Raw genomic sequence first — 26,000 nt, 5'->3', positions numbered from 1 at the left:
CTTTTCTCCTCTCTTTTGTTCCATAGGTATTTAATCAAGTTTCTTGCGAAGCTTGCTCAGACCAGCGACATTAATAAAATGACCCCCAGCAACATTGCAATCGTGTTAGGCCCTAACTTGTTATGGGCCAAAAATGAAGGGTGAGTAACTGTTTCCCGTATCCTATTATCTAAGTTCTGCTTTCCACCTGATGGGAAGGGTAGATATGAAACTTGCTTCTGAAGACGATCTTTCCCTTATAGCTGACTTTCTCAGACCTTACTGTGCGCTGGGTACTGTCCCACACGCTGGTCACACAAAGGTGTAAGAGACTTTGTCCCTGTCCTCCAAGGCCCCCAGTCCTGGGCAGCCAGGCAGGTGAATGGTGATCGTGCATTGCTAAGCTCCACACACACGTCTGTGCATCATCATGAAGGAGGAACACAGCTCGGGCTGCGAAGTTTAGGAGGGGATGGCACTTGGCTGATGGATGAGTGGCCATGGCACAGAGGGCATGAAAAGGCTCTGGTCTCTGTGTCTGGGGCTGGGGGTGGGTGTCACGTGGTCTCATATAACTTGAGCAAGGGGTCATGAGGCTATGGCTGAAATTTATGGAGCCACTTTATGAAGGGCCTCATGTATCTTGCTGAGATGTTAGGAACTTATTTTATGGGTCATGCTGGGAAGAGGGCATCAAGATTTCTCAGCAGAAGAATCACTTGAGCCAATTGCATTTAGAAAGATTATTTGTTGGTTCTGAGAATTGTAGATTGACTGGAGGAGAGGTACCTAAGAGGTCAACTATAAAGCATCTGGGAAGCCACTCATGTTGATGTCTGCCACATAATCTTTTGAAGTCAGTGATCTGTCCTCATTTTTACAGAGAAGGATGCTGAGGCTTAGGGAGGACAAATAATTTGCTTATTGTACAGCAGGGAAGGGGTGGGGCCCACAGGATCTGTCCTTAGCTTTCACAACTCTTCCCTGTCTCCCCTCACTGCTCTTCAGCTTTGTAAAATCACAAACGGTTCAAGTTGCCATTCAAAAAATATAAGGACTTTCTGAATCAAAATTTTTCTGTCTTTAATTCATCAATTTCCTCATGTTATGTCCACTCTTGTTTTGGAAATTTATAAATTTATATAAAATTACTTAAAAAGATCCAACGTCATAAAGCAAAAGATAAGTGGATATAAAAGCTAACTACATAGTGCATCATATCCTATAGCAAGTAAATTCCAAGGTAGACCAAAGAGGTAAATATAAACAGTGATGTAAACGTAGCAAGTAAAAAAAAATAAATAAACATAAATGCGTCAGGTAAATATTTATTAGCTTTGAGCATATAATGTAAGAGGGTTTTATAAGCATAAAAGCAGTTTAGGAAACAAATCAATAAGTCAAAAAGCTCCTTAAATAAACGGCAATTCACAAATGGGGAAGGAGTTCCTCTAAAAATATCCAAATATATAAAAAGGTCTTGAAATCAATAGGTAAACAATACCTCCTCAAAAAGAAAAATTGGCCAAGAACACCAGTGAACTGTTCCTCCCCAGTGCTAAGGTTCTAAGGCAGGAGGATCAGAATCTAGGTGGGTGGAGGGAAAGTATGAACGGGAGGGGAGGGTGATTTTCAGGCAGAATTTGGATTCAGATTCCAACTAATCTGGAATTTGAAAGGAGCTAAAACTTTCACGTGGTTGGAAATCAGAGCAAAAGTATTCTTCCCAGTGGAAAGACAGGTTCAAGTGATAAAAGGAAGGAGGAAGTAGGTTTGGGACAGTCGGATGTGGGATCCAGTCTGTCAGAGATCCAGTGTCCTCTTTTATATGGAAAACTTCAGAACAGTCCTGACGCTGTGCAAATTAAGAGCAGTGAAGAATCTGAGGCTCTGAACATGGTTGGTGCTCAGTAAGTGTCAGGCCCTTGCAGCCCATCTGCTGTCCTGTGTTCTGACTCTGGACTGGATGTGAGCTCCTTAATGGCAGGAACAACAATTCTTTATTTTCGTTCTTGTGAGCCCTGGCATTCAGACACTGTCAACTTCTGAACACACACCTTGGGACCAGTCCACATTCGTATGTGACAACCTTAGTTAATATGTGTAAACGCAGAGCCCAGGTCTTCTGTGATAAGAGACACCCTGAAACACCGCATGTGCTTGGTTGCATCATAGCCATGATCACCATTGTATATGTGATCCGGGGTCTTTGACAGTGTGACTCCCACGGGCAAGACTATGGAGTGGGAAAATGCAGTCGTGTCCCGAAACAACTGAAAACCAGCATTCTGAGACATCACTGGTCGCTGACTTTCGTCGTACTTGTTAGCGCAGACTAAGGAGTGACAGCTGAGTTAGGGTAATTTTTCTTCCTAGGTGATCACTGCCACACTCCTAGGCCAGGGCCTGGTGGATCAAATTTTTGCCTTTGTACTTAAATGTTTTATCCTTTCGATATAATTGAATTGCCCTGACTCAGCCTGCAGAAATTAGAGGCTGCCCTGGGGAGGTGGTTTAACGTTGTCAACTTCCTTTGCAGAACGCTCGCTGAGATGGCAGCTGCCACATCCGTCCACGTGGTTGCAGTCATCGAACCCATCATCCAGCACGCCAACTGGTTCTTCCCCGAAGGTGACTGCCGCTCCGATTTCATTGACACACTAATACATAATAGTAGTATAAACAATCTTTCTTTGTTTATCTTTGAAGTTTTCATTGTGGTAAAATACACATAACATGAAACTACCTTTTTAAGTGTACAATTCAGAGGGATTAACTGCATTCCCAGTGTTGTGCAACCATCATCATCTATTTCCAAAGCTTCTTCAGTTCCAAACTGAAACTGTCTGCCCATTGACCAATAAGTATACATTATCTCTGCCCCTCAGTCTCTGGTAACTGTTAATACTGTCCTACTTTCTGTCTCTGGGAGTTGGTGATGGACAGGGAAGCCTGGCGTACTACAGTCTGTGGAGTCACAAAGAGTCGGACACAACTGAGCAACAGAACTGAACTTTCTGTCTATGAATTTGCCTGTTCTATGCGTGTCCTATAAGTAGAATCATAGAATATTCAACCCTTTGTGTCTGGCCTATTTCATTTAGCATAAAAATTTCAAGGGCCATCCATGTTGTAGCATGTATCAGAATTTCATTCCGTTTGAAAAATCTGAATAATATTCCTTGTATGTATAAATAGCATTTTGTTTATCTGTTAGCTGATAGATGGGCATTTAGGCTGTTTGCACCTTTTTGACTATTGGTAATTGGCCGTTCTAAACATTGGTATACAAGTACCTGTTTTAATTCCCAGGCCAGTTATTTTGGGTATATATCCCAGAGTGGAATTGCTGAGCTATGTAAGAGTTCTATGTATAGACAATCTTTTTAAGGACACAAATGCATAAGTAATCCCGTCACATTGCCTTTACTTTCTCACACTTCTTTTTAGACCCTTGGCATTCCTGTTTTCACACAATAGTAACCTCACTGTTGGGTATTTCACTTTGTCTCACGGCACACGGAGTCATCCATTCAGCCAGTGTATGTTGAGTACTCGCTAGGTGCATGTGTTTGCTGGTAAGACGTGCTGTCTTCCCTGGAGAAGGAGACCTGATCATCAGGGAAACTGTAGCACGTGACACATTAGAAGGAAGGAGGAGGGAGAATTTCACAGGCTCAGGTGTCGGGCACAGAGGGCCAGGGATGGCTCTACAGAAGAGGTGATGCTGACATGCAGGCTTCCTCGGGGGCAGGGCCCCCTTTCAGGTACTGGCTGGGAGTCTGGCCCTCCCGCCCCAGCTTTGCCCGGAGCAGCCCAGCTGTCACCCTCTGGAGTGTAAGCTCCTTGAAGCCTGGTCAAGCACATCTCTTCTCCTCTGTCTTTTTCCTTCACGGTCATCTTTCTTCTCATCTGTCTCTTTCCCTGAGTTCCTGCCATCCAGAATCACACCCCAGTCATGTAAGGATGCATAGTGAATGTGTGATAGATAGGTGATAATTGGCATTCTGCCCAGGGTTTCCTTTTTTTTTTTGGAGGGGGTCAGTGTTTATTGAGGTGTAATTTGCATAAATTAACAACTGACTGTACAGTGTAATGATTTTTAACAAATATATCCAGTGTGTAGCTGCCACAATGATTATATAGACTATATCCATCATCCCAGAGAGTTCTTTCATGACCCTTTTCAGTCATTCCTATCATTCAGCCTGTGGCCATCACTCATCTGCTTTCTGTGTCTACAGTCTGCCTTTTAAAAATTTTTATATAAATAAGAGTGTGGAGTGTAGTCTTTTGTATCTGGCTTCTTTCATTTAGCATCATGCTTTTCAATAAGCTCAGTCGTGTCCGACTCTTTGTGACCCCACGGACTGCAGCACCCCAGGCTTCCCTGATCATGCTTTTAAGAGCCAAGATTTCTTTCGAGAAAACAAGTCTTCAGAACCTGCTGTAGACAGTATGAAGTTGATACTGCCCTTTTTATCTATTTAATATCAAGCTGTAAATATCTTTGTTTTTTTCTGCTTCCAGTAAGTAGTCACCCATGCTCAGTGTCCTCTTCCATATTCCATGATCTTTTTTTTTTTAAGAAAAGAGAAAGCAGGGGAATTGTGTAACTTGGATGCTGAATCATACCCCTCCCCTAGCTCGAGTTTTCTTACTTTACCCCCCACCCTGGTTTGGTAAACTGTCCTTAAGAAGATGAGGTGCCTGGGGCTTCCACTTGTGAAATAGTGAGGGCTCGTGGGTGAAAGAATGAGTCTCCTATCCCAGTGGGGTGTCCTCCCGCTCTCTTGACCCCATGCGCTGTGTCTAATTTACACATTTCTTTTTCTTCCGGCAGAGGTGGAATTTAACGTGTCAGAAGCGTTCGTACCTCTCACCACGCCAAATTCCAATCACTCATCCCACACTGGAAATGACCCTGTCGACTCGGGGACCTTGGAGAGGAAGCGGCCTGCCAGCATGGCGGTGATGGAGGGGGACCTGGTGAAGAAGGAGAGGTGCGTTCAGAGCTGTGGATTTTCACGGTGGTGGGAGATGGCACAGGAAGAGTCGGTGGACCCGTGGTCCCTGGTCCCGCCAAAGTGGACCTGTCATTCAGGAGCGACTCAGTCTGCTCCCAGGCCTGTTAGAGTCCAGATAGTTTCAGGAATTCGGCTCTAGTTCATTGCAAACATTAATCTGCCCCCAAAGTAGGTGTGTAGCTGTCAGTTAACACTCGTACCTGACACATTCAAGCTTTGCTTGGTGGTCTGTGATGAGCCCTACACAGTAGCATCACACACATGTTATGAATTCACCTAAATGTACTTGATTGGAGAAAAAGAAAAAAAGAGTTAAATATTGAGGATGTCTGTCCAGGAGCAAATGTGAGAACAGCCCACCTCTCACGGTGATCTATGTGAGCTGGTGTCTAAAGGCACACGTGTTTAGTACAGCTTGGTTCCTCACTGGACGCCAACCATAGAAGCCTCAGTTTTTGCCAGTTCTGGAAGAAAAAAAACTATGTCGGACTTAGTAAGAGACAGTGCTAGTCTCTATACTAGGCTCCTTGGGTGATCTGTGGGATTTTCAAAGGTTATTAAGGCTATTTGTGATTTCTGCCTTCAGATGCCAATCTGTCCAACATGTATGCTGAAATGCTACTGTGTTTACCAGTAACGCTGAGTTAGGAGTCATGTGCTTTTCTCATGTACATGCAATAATCTTACTGGAAATAGTTTTACATTAAAACTAAACAACAAGCTCTTATTCTAACTGCCCGCTCTTAAAGTGAGGTGTGTTTCTTTGTTTTGCCTTTTTGTTGTTTGTTTTTAAAACCCACGGTAAAGGAAAAGCCTTTACTTTTCTGTTCTGTCACTCTGGAGGCCACATTTATTATGTGCCGAAGCTTCACTCCTCTGAACCCACATTCACACAGGCAGAAGAGCTTCCTGATGACAAACTGTCCTTCACAGAATTAGCCTTTGTGTATTTGAAGTTACAGAATGCAGTGTTAGGGTCTAGTTAGCACATGACAAAGAGTTCCCAGTCATCTTCCTGGGTGGATTCTCCCCACCAGCTGACCCAGTAACCACAAGCTCAGGCAGCCATATACCTTTTTAATTTTTTGAACTGGCCAAAAGTGTTAAAGTTCATACACCAGGGGCTTCAGTAAAAAGTGAATCTTCCTTTTAACTATCCTCCAACCACCATCTCCTTTCCCAAAGCAACTATTTTCCCAGTCCTACACGTCCTTTCAGATATATTCTTTGCATATTTACCATCATTTCTGGGCTTCCCTGGCGGCTCAGTGATAAAGAATCTGCCTGCCAATGCAAGAGATGCAGGAGATGTGGGTTTGATCCCCGGGTCAGAAAGATCCCTTGGAGTGGGAAATGGCATCCCACTCCAGTATTCTTGTCTGGAGAATCCCATGCACAGAGGAACCTGGTGGGCTACAGTCCATGGAATCGCAAAAGAGTCAGACATGACTTAGCAACTAAACAACAAACAACGCGTCCTTTCAGATATATCCTTTGCATACGCATAGACCAAAGTTTCTACATCTCAGCTTAAGAGGCGACGTGAGGCTGTCTTACATTGCCGCTGGTGGCACTTCTGTACTCAGCTTCCACCTTGATGCCCAGACACACAGATTGCAGGTGATGGCCTTGTGGAAATAAACTATGGAGATAAACATGCTGACACGATGGCACTCACTCAGGATGAGGCCTGCGTGTTTGCTTTCAACCGCTCACACCCACTTTGAGAAAGAACGTTGGTCAGCACCAGGTCCAGGTTTAAAGCCCTGTTACTCCGTGCCTGGGTAACAGGCGTGACCATTCATCCGGTCCTTGCTGCTTCACTGCATGCTGGGCAACCTGGGTGGCTGTCCCCGCGCGTGGGGTTTAACACGCGGGGACCGACGGGCTTCTGTGTCAGCGGTCGGCTTGCGTGTGTGTTGTTCACTGTTTCTTCTCTCATGTAGCTTTGGTGTGAAGCTTATGGACTTCCAGGCCCACCGGCGGGGTGGCACCCTAAATAGAAAGCATGCATCCCCTGCTTTCCAGCCGCCACTCCCGCCCACAGATGGCAGCACCTTGGCTCCAGCGGGCCCAGAGCCCCCTCCCCAGAGCTCTAGGGCCGAGAGCAGCACAGGGGGTGGGACTGGCCCCTCCTCTGCGGGCATTCTGGAGCAGGGGCCCAGCCCGGGCGACGGCAGGTAAGGAGGCCAGCTTCTGCTGGCAGTGGGTGCCGGACACCCCAGCCTTCTTGCAGGTGCTGGCCTGCGGGCACGGCCTCCATGCCCCAAGGATCACTTGGCACGGCATGAACCATCTTTGCCTTCATTCCTCCTCTTGGCAAAGGATGGGAAAAAAGACTGCAAATTGCTTGCTTCCTTTCCTGTTTTCAAAAGAAAGCAACATTTGTTTGCATTCTTTACCATACTGCTTTTGGGTTGGGAAGCTAGAAGCTAATAGGTGTCTCAGTCATAAGCCTCTCTTACCTGTTTGATGTGTACTTGTTGTTCACTAGCATTTGCTTGTTGTCATCCAGAATGCTAGCTAGTAAATGTCGGAATGTAACAAGTTAGTAAGATAATTATATTCCTCGCAGTCCTTCACTCATCCATTCATCTGTCCATTCATTCATCCATTCATCCATCCACCATCCATTCATTAATCCATCTATCCAGCTATCCATCCATCCAGTCAGATTTACTGAATAACTGAGTACTGAATAATATGTGCTGGCTACTATACTGAGCATCCCCCCCGCCCCCTGACTTTAAGTCTTGTAGGGGAGGTGATACATGAGTACAAAGCAGAAAATGATCGTCAATTTTCTCAGGAGGCTCTTTTGTTACTTCACCTTTTGATTAGCCACCTGGAGTGGGCTGTGAATTTATAGCAACTTTAAGGAAAAATACCTTTCACCTGGAGACCTTTATTGAATTGTCCTGAATTCAGTTCTCCACTCTGACCTGGGCAGATGACCACGAGAGGCCACTTGAGGTGGTATGTTGGGTGGTTCAGAGCTGGCAGCTGCTGTAAAAGATGAGCCCCTCTTGTACATGCTAACATTTTTATGGTATTTGGTCTACCTCGGCCACCTATGAAGCACAGAACGTTCATATATCAAGTAAAGTAAAAGATAAAGCAAGGATGACCCAAGAATTGTGCACTTTTTTCCTGCCCAGAGGTGACTTTGCCTTGGGAGAGTTCCCTCAGGTCTTCTCCTTTGGCAGGGAGAGACTGCTTATCATGTGCAAAGCATGATGAGATGAGAATCTCATTAAATTCTCATAGCTGAACTCTGAGGGCTATGTGCATTCCTAAATTCCTTTCTACCAGCATAATTGAAGGAAATATAGTTTCTGGTTAAAAATAGCTAAGGCTTCAAACTCCCTGGTGCTTCAAACACAAATTGTAAGCTCCACCTTGGCTTGTCCATAACTGCTGCCACACAGGTATTCATTTGGGCCTAAATCTTTTGCTTGGAGAAAAAGTCTCAGCAGACTTGCACATTTTCATTTACCTGCAGCATTCAATATTTTACTTAAGACAGAAATTAGTCTTCACTGCAGAAGGACAAATAGGATCTCCATCATCAATTTGCTCTTTGTTTTTTATGCTCTGTAGATATCTTGAGGTACATCTCATCAATGGCATTTACCTTGACAAACTGTAGCTGTAAAGTTCAGTATACAAAATTCTGAGCCAGGGATTAGTGGAACCTCAGGTCTGATCTCTACACCACTATTAACCCACCCTGGACCTTGAGTAATCATTTAGCCTCTCTGAGTTTCTCTTTCCTGCAGGTCAAGTTTGTGATAATAATTGACCACTTGATCATTTAGAGTAGCATTAGTGTTTTGCTACTGCATTTGCTTAGTTTTGTCCAATGCTTATGTCAAAATGGCCTTATTTTGAAGTCCAAAAACCCTTTCATGTCTTTTAATGTTGCCCAATGTAAGTACAAGCTCATTAGAACTTGAAATTTTTTATCGATTGCTGCAAAATGGCCTCTCGTGATTTTTAAGTGACAGAGTAGTTGGAAGACCATCTGGTGCCATGAATCTCAAAATCTGTGGTCCTGCCTGGCACCAAATAGATACCAGCTTCAGAGACTCCAAGTGAGCTATTTAAAAGTTGAGACTACCTCCTTGCCTGCTATGGGGGAAACTAGTGGGGATCCCACTCTTTATAGCATGTTTAGCTTTTCTAGCTGGGAATGCCTGACCTCTAACGTGGCTTCTGCTCCCCGTAGTCCTCCAAAGCCCAAGGACTCTGCGGCTGCCCCCGCGCCCGGGAGGAACAGCAGTCAGGCGCCCCCTGGCCCAAGCCAGGCCCCGGCGGCCGCCGGCTCCCATCAGCTCTCCGTGGGCCCCGCGCACAATTCCGCCGGCCCGAGCCCGCACACTGTCCGCCGAGGTAAGTCCCCGCCACCTTCACCCGTGCCCCTGGGGAAGGACACGCACACCTCCCTGGGTCAGCGTAGCGGTCAGGCTGAGAAGCTCTCTGGCTGATGGTTCCACGTCTGTTGCAACCTGGCAAGCAGAAAAACCAGTCGATAAGGAAAAGAATCCTTAAGGGAAGTGGAAAAATGGGGAGCAGGCAAGCAGACCTTTCAGAATATGTTTGAGCTCCCAAGCCTAACAGTCATTTCTCCAGAAATGCTCCCCGTTTTCCAGGAACGTGGTGTTCCAAGGCCTTGCTCTGTTTTTGGAACCACAGCCTCTGTCCCAGCCAGGTTTCCTGGGTCTGGGAGCCCCCAGGCTCTCTGGGTTAGGCTCTGGGCCTCTGGGTCCCTATTCACGTGTAATCTGACCTGCTCCCACCTATGCCGCTGTGGTCCTCACCCCCGCAGGCAGGGACGTGGCTTTTTTTTTTTTTTTTAATGAAAAATTCTTTAAATTCTATAGTGCTTTACAGTTTTTCAAAAGTTTTGCACACATGATTTCATATAATCCCATAACAACGCCCCCTTTATTTCCCTACCCCTATCTTGCCCCTCCCCGAATCCCTCTCCCTAGTGGTAAACACTGGTTTGTTCTATGTATCTTTGAGTCTGCTTCTTTTTTGTTTTATTCACCAGTCCATTGTATCTTAGATTCCATGTAGAAGAGATACCATACAGGATTTGTCTTTCTGTCTGATTTATTTCGCTCAGCATAATGCCCGTCAGGAGGGGGATGGCTTTAAGCCACAAAGCTGAGTGCGTCATCCTGGCTGGGACCCTCCATACCTTCCATGCAGACCTCCCACCAGGCACCCTGCCTGGCCTGGCCACGTGGTCTAGGTTGGCGCCTCTGAGTCCAGCTCTTCCCCTGCCCCCTCACTGACTTCATCCTCACTGGTCCGCTCTCTCTGTTCCTCAGATGCACTAAGCTTATTCACTCTTTAGAGCTTCTGCACATGTTGTCTCTTCCAGAACATTCTGTCCCACATCTTCACATGGTTCCTTCTTTTTTGTTTTATTGGGGTAGGAGCACATGAGATCTACCCCCTTAAGTATTTGTGTACAATAGACAGTACTGCACTCTTCCATGCATAATACAATCCTGTACTGTAGGCACAGTGATATACAGGAGCTCTCCAGAAGCTACCTAACATGATTGACACCTTATGCGTGTTGAATACCAGCTCTCCATCACTCTCCAGCTTTACTCTTGCCCCCAGCCCCTGGCAAATCCCATCCCACTCCTGGTTCCAAGAGTTTCACTGTTCTTGATACCTCATGTATGTGGAATCAGTTAGAATCTGTCCTTCTGTGACTAGCTTGTTTCACTTAGCATCATGTCTTCTTTTTTTTTTTTTTTTCCATTTATTTTTATTAGTTGGAGGCTAATTACTTTACAGTATTGTAGTGGTTTTTGCTATACATTGACATGAATCAGCCATGGATTTACATGTGTTCCCCATCCCGATCCCCCCTCCCGCCTCCTTCTCCATCCCATCCCTCTGAGTCTTCCCAGTGCACCAGCCCTGAGCACTTGTCTCATGCATCCAACCTGGGCTGGTGATCTGTTTCACCCTTGATAGTGTACTTGTTTCAATGCTGTTCTTTCAGAACATCCCACCCTCGCCTTCTCCCACAGAGTCTAGCATCATGTCTTTAACGTTCATCCGTGTTGTTATATATGATAGAATTTCCTACTTTTTGAGGCTAAATAATATTCCATTTTATGTATATACCACCTTTTTAAAAATCCAGTCATCCCTTCTCAGTGTAGTAGGAAAAAAATTTGGAAGTAATTTTTGATGCATAAAAGTATAGAAGATGCAATAAAGTATAGAAGATCCATGTCCAATATGCTGAATACTAAATTTAAAAAATCAGGAGCCACTTAAAGGGCTGATATCCTGTTCATCATAAAATTGAGATAAAAATTAATTGTACTAAGAAAAACCTTTTCACCTCCTCAATAAAAATGACCATTTTTCTTTAAAGAAAAAAAAATCCAGTTATCCATCAATGGGCAATAGATTGGTTCCACATCTCGGCCATTGTGAATTATGCTTCAGTGAACATGGATGTGCAAACAATCTCTTCAAAATCCTGATTTCAGTTCTTTTGGATAAATACTCAGTAGTGAGATTCTTGAATCAATATGGCAGTTTTATTTTTTAACTTTTTTAGGAGACTCCATTCTGTTTTCCATAATGGGTGTACCTATCTACGTTCCCACCAATAATGTATAAGAGTTCCAGTTTTTCCATATTCTCACCAATGCTTGCTCTTTTTTTTTTTTTTATATTAGCCATTCTAACAGGTATGAGGTAATATGTTGTTTTGGTTTTGATTTGCATTTTCCTGATTGTTACAATGTTGAGCACCTTTTCATATGTCTGTTGGCCATTTTTATGTCATCTTTAGAGAAATGCCCATTCAAGTCTTGAGTCTATTTTAAAATCAGATTATTACTTATTTTGCTATTGAGTTGTAGGAGTTCTTTATATACTTGGGGAATTAACACCTTTTCAGATACATGATTTTGAAATTTTTCTCCCATTCTCCCATCTCTCTTCATTCTGTCGACTGTTTCTTTGGTTGCTTTACCAAAGCTTAGTAGTTTGATATAACCCCATACATCTATTTTTGCTTTTGTTGCTTGTGCATTTGATGTGATATCCATGAAACCACTGCCAACACCAATGTTATGAAGCTTTCGCCTTGTGTTTTCTTCAAATAGTTTTACAGTTTCAGGTCATAGATTTAAGTCTTCAATCCATTTTGAGTTGACCTCTGTGTTTCGTGTAAGATAAGGGTGCAGTTTCGCTCTTTCACATGCGAGTATCCAGTTTTGCCAACATCGTCTGTTGAGAAAACTATCCTTTTTCCATTGTGTATTTTTGGTACCCTGTTGAAGATCAGTTGATGGTACAGACATGGATTCATTTCTGTGCTCTGTTCCCTCCATCCTTCAGGTTTCAGCTCAAAGACTTCCCCAGTGAACCCTCCCTGACCACCCAGTCTGAACTGAGGACCACCCGCCAACCCCCACCACTCACACAAGTCATTCTCTTATCACATCACTCTGTGTCTTTCAGAGCCTTTCTCTCCATCTGAAATTTTTTTAATTTGTGTTTTAACGTATTGCTAGTCTCCCCTCGTAGCTCACAGAACTGGGATCTTGCCTGTCTCATGCACTCCTATATTCCTAGTCCTGGTCCCGTGCCTGTTACAGAGAGGATACTCAAATATGTATGGTCTGGGAGCTAGAGAAGCTTGAATGATTCAGATCTTGGGATGATTTTGCTCTCCTCCCACCATCTGGGACATTTGGCAATGTCTGGAGACTTCTTGTTGTCACAACCAAGGAGGGGAGCAGCATTGGCATCTAGTGTGTGGAGGGCCAAGATGCTCGTAAACATCCTACCATGTGCGAGACAGCCCCCCACAACACAGAACCATCTAGCTCCACATGTCAGTAATGCTGAGGCTGAGAAACTCTGGGCTACAAAGAGACATGATTCACTGAAGATGTTTCTAAAGCCAGTTAAATTCCATGTGAACCAGGGCACCCTACATCTTAACTCCAAACTGCATTTATCAGAGTATGGGTGATCTTCAATATAAAATGACATATATATTTTTTTAATATTAAATTTGATATAACTTTAGACTTAAAGGAGAGTTGCAGAGATAGTATAGAACATGCACACATAATCTTCACTGAACCTCTCTTAAATTTTTATATTTTTATAGAACAACTATAGATATCAGGAAATAACACTGATACAGTGCTATTAGCTAAACTTTAGGCTTTGACTGCATTTCCCCAGTTTTTCCAATAAAGTTCTGTTTCTGTCCCAGTATCAATCCAGAATCCCATATTGCAGTTATTTTTTTAAGGTGTACAATGTGATGATTTAATACATGTATACACTGTGAAGTTATTACCACAATCATGTTAAGAGGTTAATATCCAAGATATATAGGAAACTCATACAGTTCAATAGCAAAACAGAATACCCCATTTAAAAATGGGCAAAGAGTATATTTCTGAGTTCATTTTCTTATATTATCATCTCTGTAACCAGGACTGGGGAAACAATAAGTAACAGTTTTGCTATTAAAAAATCTTACGGAGGCTCTCATCTAAGCCACCATCATCTTTGTCTGCATCCTAACTGATGCTCAAGGGAAGTTAGGTCTTTTCTACGAGGATTCCAGGTATAGCCCTGGAATCGAGGTTGAGATTACTTCATAGCCCCTTTAGGAGTTTATCCTGCGTCATAGATCTCAGGCTTCCTCACAAGAAGAGTCTGAGCCTTTATGCACCGTCCGCCTACCCTGACTCAGCCTCCCAGCACCTGCATGGTGGGCTTAGACGAGGCCTGCCTTCCTCCCAGCCTGGCCTCCACGCTGGACTTAGACCTTGTCACGCTGCTCTCATGCTTTCTGTCCTGATTCCCTCCACACCCTTAAATGTCAGGAATGATCTTTTATTCAGCATGAATTTGTACTTAATATTGTTTAGAACAGAATGCTGGAAAATTTCCTTTTTAAGTTGCTTATGATAACCAGAGTGCAGCTAATGTTCCAGATTCCTTTGTCAGTGGGTTGGTTGTTTCTGTGGGAAAAGATCTTCCCATTTCCAGGGTCAAAAGTTCTATCGGGTCAGCAGAGTAGACTTTATTCCTTTTTTATTCCTGAATTCTGGACCCTATGAGCAGGGAGCCAAGCAGTGTAGTAAGGAAGAAGAGAGAAAAAAAGAGTCCAAGGAGGCCACAGGATATGGTGTGAGCCTCTGCTCTGCTCCGTACTGGCTGTGTGACCTTTTACAAACACATGACCTCTCTGAGCCTCAGTTTTCTGCACCATGAAATGGATATGGTAATGCCTGTCTTGCAGTGAGCTTATGAGACTTAAATGAGACTATGTAAAGGGCCTAAATTGGTGCCAGTCATGTGTTAGGTGAATGATACACCTTCATTTCTTCCCTTTGTTTCCCTCTTCCTTTCTTGGAGGATCTCAGCAAAATTTGAAAAAATGCTAAAGTTTCTCCTTTCCACCCATTTCTCCCAGCCCCACACCAGCTCCAGAGTTGTTTTCCTCTCCTGCCCTGCCATCCTCGGTACCAAATTCCCACCCCCAGAGATACTGATCTCAGCTGGTGTAGGGAGTAGAGTGATGCAATTCAACTCTTGGAACTGAATCCAAGGCGATCATCCAGATTTATACTTTTATCTAGAATATATGTATTAGCACCAATGATTCTGGAATTTGTAGAATTTCTGTTAATAATAATAATAATAATAAATATCATGCCCTCTAGGAGAGAATACCTTAGGGCAAGGGGTCCATGGTTACATACAGGCGGCCCAGTCATGCTTAGAGACCCCCTTAGCTGTTCTTGGAGAAGGAAATGGCAACCCACTCCAGTATTCTTGCCTGGAAAATTCTGTGGGTGGAGGAGCCTGGCAGGCTACAGTCCATGGGGTCACAGAGTCGGACACGACTGAGCGACTAACACTCTGCTGTTCTTAAGGTGCTTGACTCCATGTAAGTGGGTCAGCCTCTGTTAACTGAGTGTTCTAATTATTCAGCTTTTAAAATGATGGGTTTTTAAAGACCTATATGTGTATAATGTACTTTTTAAAAAATAGCCTTTTTATTTTGGAATAATTTTAGATTTACAGAAAAGTTACAAAGGTAGTCTAAGAGTTTCGGTGTACTTCTCACTCACTTTCCCCTATGGTTAACATCTCCCATCACCAGGGTACTTTATCACGGCTGTGAAACCAACTCTGGTACATTTTACTACTGACCACACTCCATATTTTGTTCAGATCTCACCAGTTTTTCCTCTACTGGCCCTTTTCTGGCCCCAGCTTGTCCCCCCTCCCAGGACAGTAGTGGCATTTAGTCAACATCGCCTCTCCTTACCGATTTCTAGACTATGACAGTTTCTTAGTCTTCCCTTAGTTTTTCATGGCCTTGACAGTTCTGGGGAGTCCTGGCATTTTTGAAGACAGTCTGTCAATTTGCATTTGTCAGATGCTTTTCTCACGGTTAGGCTGAGACCGTGGGGTTGGGAGGTGCCAACTTGCTGACATGGGGTTGGGAAGTGGGGGCAGGTCCGGACATCACCTAGCTTACACGGTGAGGTTAAGCTCGGTTCCTGGTCCAGGGGCCGTTGGCCACCCCCAGCACTCCGCTTCCTGAGAGATGTTTTTCCTTTGTGCAGCTGTTAAAAAACCTGCTCCAGCACCCCCGAAACCAGGAAACCCGCCTCCCGGCCATCCCGGGGGCCAGAGTTCTCCAGGAGCATCTCAGCACCCACCCAGCCTGTCACCAAAGCCGTCCACCCGCAGCCCTTCTCCCCCCACCCAGCCCCCAGGCCAGGCCCCTGGCCAGCCCTGCGCCACCTCGCAGCTCTCGGCACCACGGAGGTACTCCAGCAGCCTGCCTCCGATCCAAGCCCCCAGCCACCCGCCGCCGCAGCCCCCGACGCAGGCCGCACCGCCGGCGGCGCTCACCAAGCCGGGCAGCCAGGGCCCACCCGCGCCCGGGGCGCCCGGCGAGCCTGGACTCGAGCAGTCATCCCACACCCCTCCCCAGACTCCGACGCCCCCCAGCACTCCGCCCCTTGGCAAACAGAACCCCGGCCAGGCGGTGAGTAACCCCGAGACCGCACAGCCACACGCTGGAACCTTACCGAGACCGAGACCAGTACCAAAGCCAAGGAACCGGCCCAACGTGCCCCCGCCCCCTCATCCTCCCGGCGCGCACCCGGCCGGGGACGGCAACCTCAGCATCGCAGCTCCCACCGCCTCCAAAATAGTCACAGGTAAGTGGGAAATGGATTCAGACAGTTCCCCCTGCCAACTCTACCTTGCTTTTTACTGTTCTCCTTCATTTAGGCTTCGGTTTTACATCAGGGGTTGGCAAACTAGGACTGCGGGCCAAATCTGGCCCCCAGCTAGTTTTAATAAATAAAGCCTTATTGGAACACAACCACGCCCATTTGTTGACATGCTGTTTCTAGCTGCTTCTATGCTAAAACAACAGCGTTATATCGTCCTATACTCGCAGAGCCTTCAGAGTTACTGCCTGGCCCTTCAAGTTTGCCAGCCCCTGATGTATGGGATCACTATGTTTAAGAACCTGATGTATGGGATCACTATGTTTAAGAACCGTCTACATTTTCTAGGCATAATGACCTAATCCAAGTGGAAGGTATTGTCCAACTTGAGCATGATATTCGTTTCTTAGTGAACTCCTCATTAAAATGCTTGTTTTCTTTTTAAGAGTAAAAATATTTAGAGTAAGTGAAGCACTTCAGGTATAATCTTAAAAAATATGTTTTGTGCTAAACCGGATACTCTCAGCAGGGAGATTTGAGACACGTGAGAATGCCAGCCTTTAGTGGCAAAGAACAAAATTGAGATTTCCTTTTAATTCTATGGAAACCTGTTTTAGGTATTGATGATTGTACAGATTTTACCTCTCTCATGGGATATTTTTTATTGGCAGTCTGGAACATGACCATTTATTTAATTGTGATTTTTTTTTTTTAAATTTCCATCCCAAGTGCTCTAATTTACTGTTTAAGGATGAGATGGATGAATTTTTTTTAAATGTTTTTAAAAATGGTAATTAGGAACTTTGAATAATTTCTTAGAACAGCCTAGTTTTATATTTTCCTAAGTGGAACTGTTTTTAGAGAAGTAGCTGAAATATACTTCTGGGCCCTCCAGCCATGCTGAATGATATCTCTGCTAAAAGATGAGCAAAGGATACATCCCACTGTAAGTGGTGAGGGTTAACTGACTAGTCTTTTGATAACTCCCCCCGCCTCCCAGGAATATATTGCGTGATTTGCATGTGTTAAAAATTGTGAGCTTTTTTTCAGATGACACCTCAGCTTTTGTTTAAAAAACGAAAACAAAGCCACATTGGTTTGTTTGTTTGTTTGTTTTCCGATAGATGCCCTTCCTAGCGCCCTCACAGGTGGGGAAGGTTTCCAGGAGTAAGTAAGGTCTGTAACCCTCCCCGAGCAGCTTGCCCGCAGCCCCAAATGCTCCTGCTTAGCCGTGTTTTGTATATGTGCTTTTGACTTTGTGCTCAAGAGCAGCCATCCGACCCCCTGCCATCCATTCTCTAGCGGGTAGACATCACCCTTGTTTATATCAGAAGCACTTTGAGCTGCGGTGCTCCACATTCGAGGTACAGGCATCAATAGATCTCGAGCCCAATTGCAAGCCGCTCAGATAAGAATACTAAGAAACGTTTCCTTTCTTTTTGGTAAACCTTTCCCAAGCGTCTGCTCTGCTCAGCGTGATTTCCCTGTCATTGATTGGCCCCTCAGCATCCAACCAAAGAGGACTGGGGTACAGTTAGCCCAGAAAATGGCGTCCCTTATGTCTTGAGCTTTAATTTTTAATTAACTGCATGGAGCTTCTTAATTCGGTGTTTGAAATTCTCAGGATCCCCATCCCCTCCAAAAAACATTCTTTCTCCAGAGATCCCACACTAAATTTCTTTGCATTCTGGCATGCTTACATTTTGCTTTCGTGAACCACATGAGCTTTTTGAAAGGGACTGTGAGGCTCATCCGAATCATGCCTTTAGGTCCACGCTTGGACGGCATAAGGCTCTTGTTACGTGTGCAACTCAGTTCTAATCAGCTGATCTGAGCCTTAAGCCTTCAGTGGGCTACTTAGAGTTTTCCCAGCTTTGGCCTGAGGAAGGCTTTCAGTAAAAACCAGAATGGGAAAACAAGAACTCAGTTTTTACAACCAGTGGAGGGCTCAGGTCTTATTCCACCTTCCTGACTCCTGGGTAATAAACCCAGAAGTCTGCAGTTACCCAGTTGGGTGTGGAAATCACAGAGTGAAAAGACTAAATCCTAAATAAGCCTGAGCCTTTTAACACTTTAATTCTTGTGATACATCAGAATTTTATTTCCAGATCTTCCCTTTTGTTTAGAGGAAAGACTACAATCAGAATTGTATCTGCTCTTCAGTACCATTGTTATCCGGGTGTTTTTATTCCAGAAACTTATTTTATTGATGTGCTATGACACTGTAATGTTCTGTACTTTAACAATTATCAGATAAGTGAAATTTGATATTACAAATACTTTTCCTAGGATATTAGCTAAATATTGTAAAAATCAATCTGTATTTTGAATTCTCCTAACTCAAGAAATTCCAGGTCACCATATCTTTGTTTTACAGAATTAATTTTTAATTTCTTCAAATCCCCTGAATTGCCATTAGAAGTACATAAAAAGCGAGCATTTAGAATTTACGAATATGCTTATGTTGATCATGCTGCTGTTAACCAATCTGGGATACAGTCATTGGGTTTTTCAAGAAGAAGAAAACGTTAACTTCCCTAGACAGGTAGTCCTTTATTATGAAATCATGTTTTCACTTGGAAAACTCTAGACAGACAAATTCCTGAAAACAGGTTATTCACTGAAAGCATTTAATCTTAAAAACTGATTTATGGCCTGGGGATTAAGATAAGCTCTCAGGGGAGATTACTGATACCAAACAGGTTTGGCAGTCCATTTCTGGCAGCTTAGCACCAGAGAAAGGAGGGATTCTGCTATCATTCTGAATCTCTTCTTCATTGTTACTCTAGAAAGCAGTAGGAAAAAAGAAAAGCAGTAGGATTTTAGCTTTGCAAGGAAAAGAGTTTACATCTTGCTGTTTTTAAAGTAATAGATTTTAGAGTGTTCTAATCTAAACATTTCATTAAATAATTTAGATGTATGACCTGCCATATTCAGTAAGAACTGAAATTGGAATATTTAATGGTAAGGAAAAGGCACCTGATTGGCCAAAGCGTTGTTGCTCCTTGATGATCATGTTTGCGCACTAATGCCTGATGTTAACCGTTCACTCTAACCCTGCCTGCTCGCACCCCCACTAACAGTGCATGCACGAAAGGAGGCTGGCTTTGTTCATGCTTGCTGCCAAGTACTCTGCTCACACACCCGCAGCACGTCGTCACCGGGCTGGCCTTGTCACCCCTTCAACTTCTGGCCTTTTCTGTCCCGGGCAGGCTTGAGGGGTAGTGAAGAACCACACACTAGAGTCAGACATGCCTGAATGCGAATTTCAGCTCTCTGTGTAACAACGGCACCGCGTCACCTGGTTGATCTGTAAAATGGTGACATTTGCGAGAGTAGCTACCCAAGGCGTTACAGTAGATAAAATAAGAAAAGGATCTTACAGTTCTTAATATACAGGGGGTCTGAGTAAGTGGTAGCTATTTATTATCATTTTTATCAAGAAAAGATAGATAATCAGAGTTAGGTATTAGATTCGTATGTCACCATTTTAAAAACTCACATGCACGGACCCAAACATGTTAGGTCTGGAGCCCAGGCATCCATAGTCTGATCCCCATGTGCCACTTGGTAGTGGGTTGAAAAGGCAGTGCTCTGGAGGAGAAGATTTTTTTTTTGGAGTATAATTGCTTTACAGTGTTAGTTTCTGCTGTTCAACAGCATGAATCAATTATATGTATGCACATGTACCCTCCGTCTTGGGCCTCCCGTCCACCCCACCCCCACCCCACCACCTCTCCAGGTCATCAGAGAGCCCCGAGCTGAGCTCCCTGTGCAGGAATGGAATAGAAGATATTCTTAATTTAGTGAGCCTGAACGTTAATTTAGTAAATCATCTGTCCACTGCACAGTGGTAGAACGAGTCACAATAGTCATCATCAAACACTCGACACTTTGCTGGTTCTCATAGCTTTTGCTTTTTAAAATTAAACTTTTTTTTAGTAGCATGAAAGTAACATATTGGGACTTCCCTTGTGGTCCAGTGGTTGAGAATTCACCTTCCAGTGTAGGGGGTGCAGGTTTGATCCCTGGCTGGGGAGCTAAGATGCCACAGGCCTTGTGGCCAAAAAACCAAAACATAAAACAGAAGCAATATTGTAACAAATTCAATAAAGACCATAAAAATGGTCCAGACGAAAAAAAATCTTTCCAGAAAAGTAATATATTAAGAAAATAAATAAATATGGATACTAAAGCAAACTGGGAAATTAGAAATAATAAGAAATCACCCTTCCATAACTGAAGAAGTCCACTATTCATATTTTATTTTTTCCTTCTAGTCTTTTTTTCTTCTAAAAGGCAAAGGGATGCATGATCATAATTGTTTGGCATATACAGAGTTTGATTTTGCATTTTGATTTTACTTTACGTCATGTGCTCTTTCTTGTATTATGATATAATTTTTATAACTTTATAACATATGCTATTTCCCATGTTATAATTTAGTTTTTCAATGACTACATTATGTTTCATTAAGCGGATGTTTTATTGCTCACGGTTGGACATGTAAGTGGCTTCTGCTTTTAGTTACATTTTATTTTTAATAAGTAGATGTCAGGATCATGTCAAGATAAACATCCAGTGAGACCAGAACAGGCGCCCTCCTTTGACTGAAATAATAAAAAGTTGACTCAAAGTCGCTTATAGATGAGTAAGCCTCTCCCAGCCCTAGAAAACTGATGAGGATTATAAGGAAGTCATTCCCTCAGACTCTTGCTTAGAGAAGGATTTAATGATTGAGATGGGGTGATTCACCCTGCACTTGTGTCTGAAATGTTGAATTTCAGGTTTGTATTTGGATCCCTTAACGTGTCAAAGTGGCTATCAGAATAACCTTGCTTTTCTGAAGGATAGGTTTACCACCTAAATCACATACTCAATTTTGTCGAAGTGACAGACGTTCTAGGACCATACCCTAAACTGCAGAATGCCAGTTCCCACCCTCGGAGGGCCCGCTCTCAGATGTGTGTGTGTGCTCAGTAGCTCAGTCGTGTCCGACTCTCTGCAACACCATGGACTGTAGCCCACCAGGCTCCTCTGGTGGATCCAGGGTATGTTAGTCAGAGCCCCAGAGCCCTGGTGAACCACATGGCATTCTACCAGCAAGCAGAGGCTGTGACCTGGCCCTCTTCCTCTGCCTTCTTATAATATCTTTCATATGAACTTAACTCATATGGTGACGTGTGTGGAGCACTTAGCACCACACCTGGAAAGTAGTAGCTGCTCCGTAGCTTCGGCTACTGGGATAAAGATCAGTCTCTTTCTGAAAGCTGGCTCTGCACGCATGCCATGATTCTTACTGCTTTTGTATGTAAACAGATGTGTTGTTTTCTTTCAAGAAATGATTCGTATAAAAGTGAGATGGGGGAAGTCCACCAGATGGGGGAAATCCATCAGGCAAACCAGGCAGGGTGAAGTAAAGGAATTTCCCCTTTCCCCCACCACACATTTTTCTTCTAAGTATGTAAGTAATGTGTGTTCATCATAAATAGCTAGAGAAATTCAGAAAAGTCAAGTCCAGAAATTATCTGTGATATTAAAAAAAAAAGAAGAAGAAAGATAACAAGTTTGTACTCTGAAAAGGATCTGTGACTGATAGGTGTCACATTTACATATAAATAGAGATACTGATCAGTAGAAATCTATCTCGTATGCACACTCCCTTTGCATCATGCATGTCAGTTCCATAGTACTGTAAAGTCTGTGAGCCAAGAAGCAGCACTGACTGATTGTCCCATCTGTCTTGTTGGGTTAGGATAAAGGTAAATGCAGTGAATTTCTTGTATCGGTGTTGTCTTCAAGACATGGCTACTTCTTTACATGAGGCTATCGGCAAAGCAGATTAGAAAGGTGGCTGGACTAGATGACTCTTTATCTATTCTTCTGTCCAGACAGACAGACAGCCACAACGTTTATTGAATGTCTGCTATTAACTCATCACTGTTCTGGGCACTAAGGATACACTGTAAGTAGGACAGACATGGTCCCTGCCCTCTTTGACTTTCATTCTGCTGAGGACAAATCTGAGACTGTCTGTATTCTGTGTACATAGACCACCCTTACCTATACCATTAAACAGTGCGGTTCAGAGTCATTCAGTTGACTTTATGATTCTCATAAGATCTGAACTGTCTGAAATGACATGCAGCACCTCAACTCTTTGACACCTTGGCACCTCCATAAATCTGGACATTTACCTGAGTTATGGTGCATAGCAAATCTCAAGGGATGGTCTGCCAACCCAGGAGTGACTGAGAGAAAAGGGACACCCCAGGAAGTAAGTAGATCTCGCAGCTCAGAGGTATAGGGATGTGTCAGAGCAGGAGTTGCAAAGAAGTGAGCCTCCTAGGATACACCTGCATTTGCCTGTTCTGCCTATGTGGATCAGGAGCGGCTAAAACAGAAGTCCTGTTTAGTACTGTTGAAAGCAGCTTCCAGCAAGGGCAGACTCTGCACCACAGCCAGTACAGAAAAGCAGCTCTAAGCGTAACAGGGAAACTCCAGCACCACCCCCCCCCCGCCCCCCCGAATCTGGTTCCCTCCCTGCTCCCTACATGACTAGCTCTAACCTGACAAAAGGAAACTACAGCACATCTAAACATCTCCCGCCTCTCTTCCACTGCCCTAAAATCTCTAACAAGGCTCATCATTTGCTAGAATTCACATCTACTAGAGAAACAAATTTTTCAAGACTGGAAGGCCTGTCTAAAGCTGTGTCTGACTTGTTCACTACTGCATCCTCACAGCTAGAATGTGGTAGGTACTGAGCAAGTATTTGTTCATGATGAAGGAATCTGAGGCTCACCGTCTCACTAGGAAGAGGGCTGTGATTGGCTCAGGTGTCTGATGAGCATGAGCATGAGTGACCATGCTTGAGGACCATGTATTTGCTATCTCACAGAAAGAGTTCCAGCCAATGTAATAAGACACGAAAAAGGAATTGGAGGTATATAAGTGTGAGAAATGGGTTTCCCAGATGGTGCTAGTGGTAAAGAACCCACCTGCCGATGCAGGAGATGTAAGAGACACGGGTTCAATCCCTGGATCAGGAAATCCCGTGAAGAAGGGCATGGCAGCCCACTCCAGGATTCTTGCCTGGAGAGTCCCATGGACAGAGGAGCCTGGTGAGCTACAATCCACAGGGTTGCACAGAGTTGGACATGACTGAAGTGACTTAGCATGCTTGCACAAGTATTAGATGAGAAAATTAACATTTGTAGGAGATTTGGTGCTCTGCCCCAGTGATTGTCAGCCAGAGGTGATTGTGCCCTCCCACCTCCCACCCAGGGACATCTGGCAGTGTCTGGAGACATCTTTGGCTGTCAGCTGTGGGAAGGAGAGTGTGTGACATCAGCATCTCACGGGCTAAGGGCAGGGATGCTGCTGCTCAGCATCCTACAGTGCACAGGACAGCCCCACACCCAGGGTGATCTGGCCCCACATGTCACTAATGCCGAGGTCGAGGGCACAGCGTTCATTAATAACAGGAGGAAACTCACCAGCCTCAGAGGAGGGAACCCTTTCCAGTGAAGCTCAGCCCTTCCCGTAGCCCAGATGTCAGCAGACTTCCGTTAACGCCTTAGAGGTACTGGTAGGAATAAGGTCTCTTTTCCTCAGTCACAGCAAGCAGATCCTTCTAGGGTTGCATCTCTGAGGATTGCTGTGGGCTCCCAGAAAGGACCACCGGAGCCAGGTGGTCTGAGCCACGTGGCTGCCCCTGGTCTCCAAGGCTTGACTCAACTTCTTAGGGCTAATGGTGCCTGTAGTAGGGGAGTGTGGGTGCATGGGCTGACTCTCAAACTCTCCAGCTTCTCCTCTTCTCAGAGAACCTCGGTGGCCTCTTGGGCATTTCCGCACCATTGATACCATGTCTCCTCATGTTTTTGTCCAGACGCCAATTCTAGGGTTTCAGAACCGCTTCGCAGCATCTTTCCTGAAATGCATTCAGACTCAGCCAGCAAAGACGTGCCCGGCCGCATTCTGCTGGATATGGACAATGATACAGAAAGTACCGCCCTGTGAAGAAAGCCACGCCCCACCCTTGACCCCTTCCACCCTGGCGAGTGGAGCAGGGGCAGGCAGATGTTAATCTTCGCAGACCAAACAGTGAGAAGCTTTCAGTGAAGTGGAGAAAGAAGGGCCTCACCATGTGGGACTTGGCCTTCTCGCAGCCTCAGGAGAGGGCAGAGGCTGACACTTAAAGCTGGATGACCTGTGTCTTGAAGAAGTTGGCTTTCTTTACATGGGAAAGAATCATGCCAAAAAAAAATTTTTTTTTTTTTTTTTTAAAGAGAGAGAGATACCTACAGTGGAAGGTGTATCATTGCCGAGACATGTGTAAGAAGCTTTTGTCCCTGCTGGTCACGCAGGCAGCACCATCGGCAACTTGGAATGAACAAAGAGCCGTGCATTAACTCTCTATTTAATGAAGTACACCATTATGCTCACCTATTTCCTGCTACTTGGACTTTCCTTCTCATCTATCACGAGGGAGTTTCCTCTCCTTCAGACATGCTGCAGAATCGTTTTGTATGAAGTATGGTCTGTGTCTCCCCGACCCCTCTGAACCACGAGCATTGGGGGTGACTGCTGGATCCGTCACCTCAGCAAACTGGATCGCCTTGTGCCTTGTTGGATTGCCAGAATGTAGACAGAAATGTACTGTTCTTTTTTTTTTTTTAAACAATGTAATTGCTACTTGATAAGGACCGAACGTTATTCTAGTTTCATGTTTAATTTGAATTAAATATATTCTGTGGTTTATATGAAAACTATCATTCTTGCAGGCAAAACTGTGGATTGTGTGTGTGCATGTTGTCATTTGTCACTTGACTGCAGAGACCTGTGGATGGGGGACTTCCCTGGCAGTCCAGTGGTTAGGAGTCTGCGCTTCCACTGTAGGAGGCGTGGGTTCCCTCCCTGGGCAGGGAAACTGAGATCTCACAGTCAAAAAAAATTTTTAATTAAAAAAAAAAAGACTTGTGGATGGGATACCTGAAAGTCTTAACTGTGAACATAGAAGTTTGAAAGGGTCAAGAGCAAGGTCGCAACAGTGAGACCCGCCCCCAGGGGACCTAGAGACCTCCCAGACTGGTTGTCTCTCATCGAATGTTCCAGGGGCTGGACTCTTCGTCTTACCAGTCCTGATTCTTTTTCTTGTCTGGAGACACTTGTCCAGAGACACTTAGACACTCGGAGGCCAGCTCTCAGTATCTTAGCCCCACAGGCTCAGTGCAGGCGGCAGAACCATTCATTACCTTCCAGGGAAATCCCTCTTCTAGGGACCGGAAAGCACTTCTTTCCCAGGATTGAAATAACCTGGGAAGCGTGGAGGGGGGACTGGAGCAAAGTGAGGCTGATTGGCTGGACACATATTGTGTTGATAGTGCCCCCCCCCCCCCACCGTGGCCCAGATTTGGCATCATCTCTTGGGACGCCTGCTGCCATGCTGGCTGCCCCAAGCGGCTCCATTGATGGAATCGCTCGCCAGGCACATCCATGACCCGACCCCTGCTCAGAGGCCACTGGACCTGCTTGCCCTATTGTTGTTGTTGTTCATTCACTTAGTTGTGTCTGACTCTTTGCAACCCCATGGAGTACAGCACACCAGGCTTCCCTGTCCTTCACTGTCTCCAGGAACTTGCTCAAACTCATGTCCATTGGATCAGTGATGGCCATCCAACCAATCTCATCCTCTGTCACCCCTTTCTTCTCCTGCCTT

At 44.6% G+C, this 26,000-nt stretch overlaps 1 protein-coding gene across 6 annotated transcripts in view; it reads left to right on the top strand.

The window, feature by feature from the left end:
* ARHGAP17 (Rho GTPase activating protein 17) overlaps positions 1-25,053 on the top strand; it is a 94,937-nt gene extending 69,884 nt beyond the window's left edge. For 2 of the 6 annotated variants that reach the window (XM_043454751.1, XM_043454754.1), the window contains 7 exons: positions 27-140; positions 2,519-2,610; positions 4,823-4,982; positions 6,953-7,186; positions 9,235-9,398; positions 15,662-16,264; positions 24,171-25,053. In XM_043454751.1, coding sequence (XP_043310686.1) covers positions 27-140; positions 2,519-2,610; positions 4,823-4,982; positions 6,953-7,186; positions 9,235-9,398; positions 15,662-16,264; positions 24,171-24,301 — 1,498 coding nt within the window. In that variant the 3' untranslated portion in view covers positions 24,302-25,053. Of the gene's footprint in view, positions 1-26; positions 141-2,518; positions 2,611-4,822; positions 4,983-6,952; positions 7,187-9,234; positions 9,399-15,661; positions 16,265-17,403; positions 17,456-19,194; positions 19,244-24,170 lie in introns of all 6 variants that reach the window. The other 4 variants (XR_006266945.1, XM_043454752.1, XM_043454753.1 and 1 more) reach the window with 4 other exon arrangements.
* The last annotated feature ends 947 nt before the right edge of the window (positions 25,054-26,000 follow it).

Source organism: Cervus canadensis, chromosome 32 (assembly GCF_019320065.1).
Source record: "Cervus canadensis isolate Bull #8, Minnesota chromosome 32, ASM1932006v1, whole genome shotgun sequence".
NCBI classification, from domain to species: domain Eukaryota; kingdom Metazoa; phylum Chordata; class Mammalia; order Artiodactyla; family Cervidae; genus Cervus; species Cervus canadensis.
Note: the sequence above shows the minus strand (reverse complement) of the source record. Positions and strands in the feature narration are given on the sequence as shown.